The 10185-nt window shown below is 42.0% G+C and overlaps 1 protein-coding gene across 1 annotated transcript; it reads left to right on the forward strand.

Moving 5' to 3' along the window:
• The first annotated feature begins 4723 nt into the window (after window positions 1-4723).
• LOC124024963 (metastasis-associated in colon cancer protein 1-like) lies at window positions 4724-9936 on the forward strand. Its single transcript, XM_046338669.1, has 5 exons — window positions 4724-4858; window positions 6157-6282; window positions 6698-8751; window positions 8914-9102; window positions 9399-9936. The coding sequence occupies exons 2-5, from the start codon at window positions 6165-6167 to the stop codon at window positions 9600-9602; spliced, it is 2565 nt and encodes an 854-aa protein (XP_046194625.1). The 5' UTR covers window positions 4724-4858; window positions 6157-6164; the 3' UTR covers window positions 9603-9936.
• The last annotated feature ends 249 nt before the right edge of the window (window positions 9937-10185 follow it).

The following is a 10185-nucleotide window of genomic DNA, read 5'->3' on the forward strand; positions in this document are numbered from 1 at the left end:
TCTAACATCCATGGGAATGTAGAGGGGTTGAGTGGTATGCCCAGCTCAGACGCCAGGGTAACATACATAATGTTATCATTGGCCCCCGAGTGGGTGCCCCACAGCAGGATGGTAGCGGGCCACTGACACAGCCTGCTACCAAAACCTGTGGACTTTCCTTCACTGCAGCCGACGTGAGTAAAACATTTAAACGTGTTAACCCTCACAAGGCTGCAGGCCCAGGCGGCATCCCCAGCCGAGTCCTCAGAGCATGCGCAGACCAGCTGGTTGGTGTGTTTACGGACATATTCAATCAATCCTTATCCCAGTCTGCTGTTCCCACATGCTTCAAGAGGGCCACCATTGTTCCTGTTATAAAGGGATAAATAATATGTACATAAAGATATATGAATGAGTGATGGTATAGAACGGCATAGGCAAGATGCAGTAGATGGTATAGAGTACACTATATTCATATGAGATGAGTAATGTAGGGTATATAAACATAAAGTGGCATAGTTTAAAGTGGCGATACTCCATCCCATCTGGATTGTGCTTAGTGGGACTATGATTTGTTTTTCAACAGGACAATGACCCAACACACCTCCAGGCTGTATAAGGGCTATTTGACCAAGAAGGAGAGTGATGGAGTGCTGCATCAGATGACATGGTCTCCACAATCACCTGACTGCAACCCAATTGAGATGGTTTGGGATGAGTTGGACCGCAGAGTGAAGGAAAAGCAGCCAATAAGTGCTCAGTATATGTGAGACCTCCTTCAAGACTGTTAGAAAAACATTCCAGGTGAACTTGTTTGAGAGAATGCCAAGAGTGTGCAAAACTGTCATCAAGGCAAAGGGTGCCAACTTTGAAGAATCTAAAATCTAAAATCTATTTTGATTTGTTTAACACCTTTTTGGTTACTACATGATTCTATATGTGTTATTTCATAGTTGTGATGTCTTCACTATTATTCTACAATGTAGAAAATAGTAAAAATAAAGAAAAGCCCTTGAAGGAGTAGATGTGTCCAAACCTTTGACTGGTACAGTACTTCTTTCCATCCTAGCTGGTTTAGACATGTATTCATACATGTTGCTGGTCTGAAGTTCGCAGTTAGTGGCAGTTGTGAAGTAAAAAATATATATATAATAATTATAGTCTCTTCTAGCCCATAGACTGCTTTCAGGGCAATGAATCGTCTAATGTTATAATTTGGGTAAAATATCTTCATGCAATTCGAACATGCTGCTGCCCCAAAGTTAACAGTTAAAAAATATTTGAAATGCTGAATACAGTCTCTTCTGGCTAATAGATGACTTCCAGTGGTTCTCACCCTTTTTTGGTTACTGTTCCACCAATTTAATTTAGCTCTGCTCGGAGTGCCCCTGAAGGAGCCCCTCATGTGCTATTTACCAGTAGGCCTATGGTGAGTCTTCTCAAGTACCCTCTGTGTGTAGGTCAAGTACCCGTAGCAGTCCAAGTAGACCTGGTAGGGAACCTCTGATGTAAGTAATGTTGTAATTTGGGTGAACTATCCCTTTAATACAAAGTGATTCACATATTGCTACTTTCCACATGCGTCCCTTGTCTTGATCTATTCAGATTGTGGCCACATTTTTAGACATGTCTAGATGATTAACAGATGCATTATGAACTGATTTTGATCAAATTTTATAAGTGTAAACGGATAAGATTGGGACAAGATCAGGACAAAGGATGCATGTTTGTGGCAGTTATAAACGGGCCTTATGATGATGTCCATGTCTCATTTTTGAGTAGCGAGGCTCTATATGAGGGGAAAGACGTTTTCACTCAATGTACATTCAGTCAGTCATCTAGTAAATTGTTATCCTGGCACAACAACACTTTAAGAGCACCACTAGAGAGCAGACTTTAGTCAACTTTCTCAACAGCGTAGCATCTAACCATCATTGTGATGCAAGTTTGTTTAAGGATGACCAGTAAGAGGCATATCTGTCTCACTTCTTTCAAGTCATTGTCAGTAGAGTTGTCCTAAGCATCGACTACTACAGTACCAGTTTCAGGGGTATGATATGTACAATACTGAAATATTTGATCAATCATGTTTTATCAAAAAAAGTTTTAATTTGAGGTTTGAGCACCAAAAGGGCATAACCTTAATCTGTAAGTGAAGTTTTATTTGCATTTTGCCTTTCACAATAATTGTATGTGTTACCCAGAGTTTTAAATAGGTGCTGTATGACCACCTTTTCCCCATAGAAAATGAACATTCATAATCTACTCAGGAGCGCTCAGTCGCATTCCTCCCACACCAGCTACTTTCAGAGACCAAGGTCAACACGACACCACACCGGCTCAGGCCACAATAATAGTGGTTCTGGCCACAATTCATCCACATCAACTTTTCATTGATTTTGGACATTGGGTTTGGATATTGAGTTTGCATATTGAGTTTGCATATTGAGTTTGGATATTGAGTTTAGACAAGATATATGAGTGCAAACTCAACACCACAAACATATGGTGTGCTTTTTTTAAAATATAGTTTTTAAAAATATTTGTATTTCATCTTTATTTAACCAGGTAGGCAAGTTGAGAACAAGTTCTCATTTACAATTGCGACCTGGCCAAGATAAAGCAAAGCAGTTCGACACATACAACGACTCAGAGTTACACATGGAGTAAAACAAACATACAGTCAATAATACAGTAGAAACAAGTCTATATACGATGTGAGCAAATGAGGTGAGATAAGGAAGGTAAAGGCAAAAAAAAAGTCCATGGTGGCAAAGTAAATATAATATAGCAAGTAAAACACTGGAATGGTAGATTTGCAGTGGAAGAATGTGCAAAGTAGAAATAACAATTTTGGGGTGCAAAGGAGCAAAATAAATAAATAAATAAATAAAATAAATTCAGTAGGGAAAGAGGTAGTTGTTTGGGCTAAATTATAGGTGGGCTATGTACAGTTGCAGTAATCTGTGAGCTGCTCTGACAGCTGATGCTTAAAGCTAGTGAGGGAGATAAGTGTTTCCAGTTTCAGAGATTTTTGTAGTTCGTTCCAGTCATTGGCAGCAGAGAACTGGACGGAGAGGCGACCAAAGAAAGAATTGGTTTTGGGGGTGACCAGAGAGATATACCTGCTGGAGCGCGTGCTACAGGTGGGTGATGCTATGGTGACCAGCGAGCTGGGATAAGGGGGGACTTTACCTAGCAGGGTCTTGTAGATGACATGGAGCCAGTAGGTTTGGCGACGAGTATGAAGCAAGGGCCAGCCAACGAGAGCGTACAGGTCGCAATGGTGGGTAGTATATGGGGCTTTGGGGACAAAACGGATGGCACTGTGATAGACTGCATCCAGTTTGCTGAGTAGAGTGTTGGAGGCTATTTTGTAAATGACATCGCCGAAGTCCAGGATTGGTAGGATGGTCAGTTTTACAAGGGTATGTTTGGCAGCATGAGTGAAGGATGCTTTGTTGCGAAATAGGAAGCCAATTCTAGATTTAACTTTGGATTGGAGATGTTTGATGTGGGTCTGGAAAGAGAGTTTACAGTCTAACCAGACACCTAGGTATTTGTAGTTGTCCACGTATTCTAAGTCAGAGCCGTCCAGAGTAGTGATGTTGGACAGGCGGGCAGGTGCAGGCAGCGATCGGTTGAAGAGCATGCATTTAGTTTTACTTGTATTTAAGAGCAATTGGAGGCCACGGAAGGAGAGTTGTATGGCATTGGCTGGAAGAAACACCCACGTTTATACTAAGAGAGAGGATCACAATGTTATTCACATACAGTACCAGCCAAAAGTTTGGACACACCAACTCATTCAAGGGTTTTTCTTTATTTTTACTATTTTCTACCATGTGTAATAATAGTAAAGACATCAAAACTATGAAATAACAAATATGGAATCATGTTGTAACCAAAATAAGTGTTAAACTAATCAAAATATATTTTAAATTTGAGATTCTTCAAAGTAGCCACTCTTTGCCTTGATGACAGCTTTGCACACGCTTGGCATTCTCTCAACCAGCTTCATGAGGTAGTCACCTGGAATGCATTTCAATTAACGGGTGTGACTTTTTAAAGGTTAATTTGTGGAATGTATTTCCTTCTTAATGTGTTTGAGACAACCAGTTGTGTTTTGACAAGGTAAGGGTGGTATACAGAAGATAGCCCTATTTGGTAAAGAATAATTTGAAGAATCTCAAATATATTTGGATTGTTTAACACTTTTGGGGTTACTACATGATTCCATTTGTGTTATTTCATAGTTTTGATGTCTTCACTATTAATCTACAATGTAGAAAATAGTAAAAAATTAAGAAAAACCCTTGGGTGAGTAGGTATGTCCAAACACATACACTAAATGCACTAATTGAGTAACACAATATATAACTTCTAATCAAAACTCTTTGTTTAAAGCAATTAGTAAATAGCTTATACATGTGTTATTATGACCCATTATTTATAATAGCTTAAATGATTATGCATGATGAGCCAATTTTGTAATTGAACTGTCTGCCCTTCACATAATTGCGTCCGCGGGAGAAAAAAAAAAGTATCTCTACCGAAATGACAGAACACTGAACCGACCTAGTTTCTGCTGCAGTTTCAGGTGTTGCAACACTCTTTGCGTAAATACAGGATTGCATTACGGATATTGTAGTTTTATAATAAAGTTAAACCAGCTCATTTGAAGAGTAGCCTCATTGTTTTGAACTACTAGTCCCGGAATGCTTGTAGTTTCAAAGCAAACAGTAGCCGAGAGTTGTGGCGTGAAGGTGTAAAGATATGATTTGGTTAGTGTCTAAATAAGGCTATGGCGGAAACCTTATTACCATGGATCAAAAGTGAGATTCCCCGACATCTCTGATACACAGTTTGACGAGACATGGTAAGTAAGTATTATTATAATATTTCTGCTCTTCTTACCGACGCTGGAAATTGTAGGCAAGTGTGCAAATCTAGTAGCTGAACGGAATCATAACATTTGTATGAACATAGTACAGGTAGGTCTATCTTGTGTTTGAAAGTTTGACATCGACGCTATATATTTATTTATGTATTATTATATATATATTTCATCTTACAGAACTACATAGCCACTGGTTTACCGTAGTTGAAGCGCACAAGCGAGCGTTTGTAATACACCTGTTGACTGCGGAAACAGTATTTTTGTCAATCTGGCATAGACAGAGGAGCAGCATTTCTACATGTGAAAAAACAACTATTACAGTAGTCATACTGTATGTAGCCAAATGTTGATGATGGTTTGTCGATGATGATGGTTTATTCACAGCTAGCTCTGTCTCTATATATTTTCTCAACGATACGGCAGACTATCCAACAGGTGCGCCTGAACAAGGCTTCTGTATTTCGAGATAACGCGAAGGTGAAATTCGACAGGAGATTTGGCTACCCACCCAACCACCCACACATTCAAGAATCGGCTTTGCGGAATAACTGATTGTTGAATCCCAGACAAGAGCAACCTGTTTGTGTGCACTCGTGTACAACCCAAATTAATTATTACTGACACACTGCGACAGCAACATAGGGTATACATGAATGATAAGAAGTATCCCTTTACCCAAACAAATTACAGCCTGAATGAATTCATGTTTTATTCTCTGTAAAATAGGTTACCTCAAACTAATCCCACAGGTAGCCCCAGGTAAAGAATCTCAGGTGTGAACCAGTGTGGAGGAAAATGACTAACAATGGCATAGGGCTGGGCAATCAGGCCCAAAAATATGAATTTGAGATATCGGCCAGCCCTACTACGGCACCACAAAACAACTTTAGGTAAACAAAAGAAACTAGGCCTATCTAGATATGTTGTTTCTCTGTGTTTTCATAGGCTTTTTTTTAGATTCCGCTGTAGGCTACTTTATCCGTATTCTTAAACTATCATGTTTGTAGCCACGTTTTATAGAATAAACAGCCAGGGTAGAAAACATATAACATTGGCCAATATATTTTAGCGACCTTGTCAAGTGGTTCGGACCTCTTGGCATAACTGTTAATGTCTTGGCTTGACAGCCGCTGGACCCGAATTCGAGCCACGGCCACCCTCCGAATTCTGAAAAATATTATATAGGTTATACTGTGTACTCTATATTATTATGCCAACTGATTGCAATTTGAGGTGTAGTAATTGTGTATGTAACTTATGAATTTTAATGTTTACAGATGTAAAGATGGCAGCTGTCAAAGCAAAGTCATTTCGTCGCCAAGGAAGTCTCATTAGGAGCAAATCTGAAGGGACGTTGATTGATCTAGAGGACACTGGAACACTGAACATCAACAATTTAAATGGTAGCCTACTCTAACGTTTATGAAATATATTGTCTTTGAACTAGATGTCATTAATAGGTTTACAAAAATCGGGTAACTTTCCCAGGTTTTCCAGAGATTCCAGTTGGAAGATTCACAGAATCAGGAGAGAATAAGCAGGAAATCCAGAAACTGGATTTTTGGGAAGCCTGGTAGTCTTGGGAAAGTTACTAGATGTTTGCAACCCTGGTTATGAAACAGTTTCAAATAGAGGATTGCATTATGTGTTTTGTACAGTATCTCCTTTGAGTGGTACCCTCATTTAAAATAATGCCTCTTTAAAGAGCAACAACCAGTATTGAAGCCCATTCTGTGTGATTTTACCATGCTCTCATATGTATGTTTTATATTAGTACGTAAGGCTTTGATTTGACACAGATATTTTGTATTTTCACAGGGAGTAGTTACATAATAAATCAAGTGACAAAACATTCAGAGTGGCCTGTGTTGCAGCCGGAGGTCAAACATGGTAGTCAAACCACAAATCCATTCTGGAACAAACTGTCTATGTCCAATCCGTTTTTAGATGACATTTTACACACAAACAATGACAAAACATTAAGCAACGCTGATCTATCAGTACAGAAAGATGAACCTTCGACTCTGTTTGACAGTGAGAACTTTGACGCCAGTAGCACATCTTCGGACGAAACAAACTTTGCCCATTTTGCGGATACGAAGCAAAAGAGCATAAGACAATCAGGGAGATGGAGGAGTGCCTCGGATATTCTCGGCGACCAGGAGAGAAAGGAACCGAAAAGGGAAAACGGCCACAAATTGTCAGCAGGCCCATTTCTGAATGCAGATTTTGAGTGGTTGAAAAATGACCGGGAGGCTTACAAAATGGCCTGGTTGAGTCACAGGCAGCTAACGAGGTCATGTCTTGACCTAGGCCTGATGAGTCAGAGTCCTGGATGGGCCCAGACCCAAGCCACCGACTCTCAGATAGTCTGCAAGATAGGTCACAGCGGAGGGTCACTACAGTTACCAGACTCTGATATTACCGCCCATATCCCAGAGGGCCATGTTCCTGCTGGGGAGGTTCAGGAGGTTGCACTGAAAGCCATCCTGGAGCCCCCTCACGGGCTGAATAACAACTACATGACAACCGTGAGTCCGCTCCTGGAGGTGAGTCTCAGCAACACGAGCGGAAAGGAATCCATCACGCTGGAAATGAAAATGGTCGCGGAGGTCAAGAAGGATCCGATAAGTCAGGTCATGACCACATTTGTGGGACTAGTGTCCAACAAGAGAGAGGGACCTTATCAGAAAGTCAAGGACTGTTACATTTACAAGAACATCATGCAGATGAATCTTCAAGACTTAAAGTCTAATTTCTATGTTATTGTAGCCGCAGAGGCCTCGGTTATCCAGCCCCCTGCTACATCCGTTTGGGATTACCTGGATCGTCAAGTCACCGTCGCCGTTTATGGCCCAAAGTATATCCATCCATCTTTCAAAGTGGTCGTGGTCGTCTCTTGCCACGATAACGTTCCACCGAGGCTTCCGTTCTCAGATATCCACAGGGGCAACAGAAACTTGCCCCCCCTGGTGCTACAGCTCTGGGAGAAGCACCAGTTTAGCCCAGAGAGACTGAATGACCTACACATTGTGACTTCTGTCATAGCATCAAAGTTCGAAGTCAAAGCCCAGGATAAAAGGAAAGAGGTAAGACAAGGGCTACTCAAACTGGGTAAAGTCATTCACCTGCCTCTTGAGCTGGCCAAGATGGGCAATGGGGAGATGGATTCCTTTAAACTATGCCTCCAGGTGAGGGATTCAAACAGTGTCACAGTAGCAGAGTTCCAGGTGTCTTCCCCTGCAGCGGCACCTATTCGCTCTGAAAAGCGAGATCCCATGCGAAACAAAATGTGTCAATCGCTATCTATACCGGAGGAATCCGTCCCAGAGTTCCCCAAATTCTGGACCAGACCTGTGAAGGTGCAGTGTTACGGGGTGGCACTGAAGTCAGTGCTCCGTCAACCGCGAGTGGAGTACCTCCTGGAGTACTTCAAGGGTGACACCGTGGCTCTCCTCTCCAGAGAGACCGTGAGGTCGGTGGGCCAGTCCAAAGTCAAGGAGTGGTACATCGGCTTCCTCCGAGGCAGGACCGGCCTGGTCCATTGCAAGAACGTCAAGCTCATCACCCGAGACCAAGTGATCGACTTCAACGGCACTGACTTCACCACCGAGACCCTCTTGGACAACATGGCACTGCCGTTCAAGAAGCTCACCTACATCTACTCAGACATCCAGACACTGGTGACTGAACACATCCTCAGCTGGAGGGGCTTCGCTGATGCCCTGGGCTACTCGAGCTTGTTGCTGGACACAATCACACGGAGACATGCTGAAACAGAGACCGAGAAGGTGGCCTGCGTGCTGGAGAAACTGAAGGAGGACTGCCACACTGAGAACAGCAAGAAGAAGTTCCAGCACAAGCTCATGATCGTAAGTGTAGAAAGGACGGGGCATGTTTGATATTATTCCGGTTTAGAGAAGAATCTTCAAACCAGCTTGACCTTTGTTTTGAATGACCTTTTCTCTTTTCCAATTGCGCTTCATTTGTTGCATTTCAAGTAAGTGTTTTGTATGTTGCTTTTTCCATCCTAGGGTCTGTTGAAGATGGACTCTCAGGCTCTAGTGGCTCATCTGATCCAGAACACAGTCATCCTGTCCACAGCGGTGGAGCTGGGTATCAGGTGGAGGGAGCTCGCTGAGAGGCTGGGGAAACTCTCCAGTGCTCAGATCGCTGCTTACGAGGCACCACACCGGGGGAAGAGTGGAGAAGTTAGCGCCGTGGTTAGTTCAGTTGACTTTTATTTGTTCTATTTAGGAAAATATGTTGTTCTTAGGAGATCATCCCTTGATGATCTCATTGGATCAACAGACAACAATTAGGGAGGCTGTACCAATACTTTTATTTGTATAGTCCATTATAGATGGGCTGTAGATTTATTTCCACTGCCTTCATTGTACCATTTACACCCTCCTGTATCCTGTGCATATGACGAATAAACTCTGATTTGATAGTTAGTTGATAGTTCGACAATCTATCAACTGAACTGAACTTGTGGATCCTCCTCTCTCTATTGTAGTCTATGTGGAAACCTGCCTATGACTTCCTGTACTCATGGAGCCAGCTGTACGGAGAGGGCTACCAGGACATGATCCAGGACCTCCACCTGGCCCTGGACAAGATGAAGAGCCCAATCACCAGACAGTGGAGGCAGCTGACCGGAGCGCTAATCGCAGTCAACTGTCTGGAGATCCTCAGGGTCTCAGCCTTCCCCAAACCATAGAACCCCACTGAGGAGAAGAATGAGCACGCTGGAGAGCTCAAATGGGTAACAACTGTAGAACTGAGGCCACAGAGCCCCTTCGATCAAGCTTACTGCAGTTCCCACTATCTTTGAATACGGAGGTCCTTGTTACGATGCAGAGGGGAGGCGAAGATGAAGTCAATGTTTGCTCTTGTTCTTGTATTGTGCCGTGTCTTTGCCCACTTTGTCAGAGTTTCTTCTTAGAGTTCAGTTCATGTCGTAAACATAATTATAGCTATATTTAATTATTCATTGTGGCTAGACACTTAAACTATATTGCTAGATTTTGTTCATACAAAGCCAGAACCAGTGTATGGACAGATTCTGTTACACAGGATGCAAACGAACATATATCTCAGCCATATTAACCATATGTATCTTTACATGGGTTTTATAAAGGCTTCGTTTGGATAATTTGTCTAACAGATATCTGCTTCCTTTGACATCATTTCTTAAGACAAAACAGCAGAAACTATATTGAGGTCTGTTACTTTTGTGTTTTTCTGTTAGACACTATGTGATAGGGCTTGTTATTGATTTGACATGAATAGTAAGGCAACAT

The sequence above is a fragment of the Oncorhynchus gorbuscha genome, unplaced genomic scaffold (genome assembly GCF_021184085.1).
Source record: "Oncorhynchus gorbuscha isolate QuinsamMale2020 ecotype Even-year unplaced genomic scaffold, OgorEven_v1.0 Un_scaffold_2097, whole genome shotgun sequence".
Lineage (NCBI taxonomy): Eukaryota > Metazoa > Chordata > Actinopteri > Salmoniformes > Salmonidae > Oncorhynchus > Oncorhynchus gorbuscha.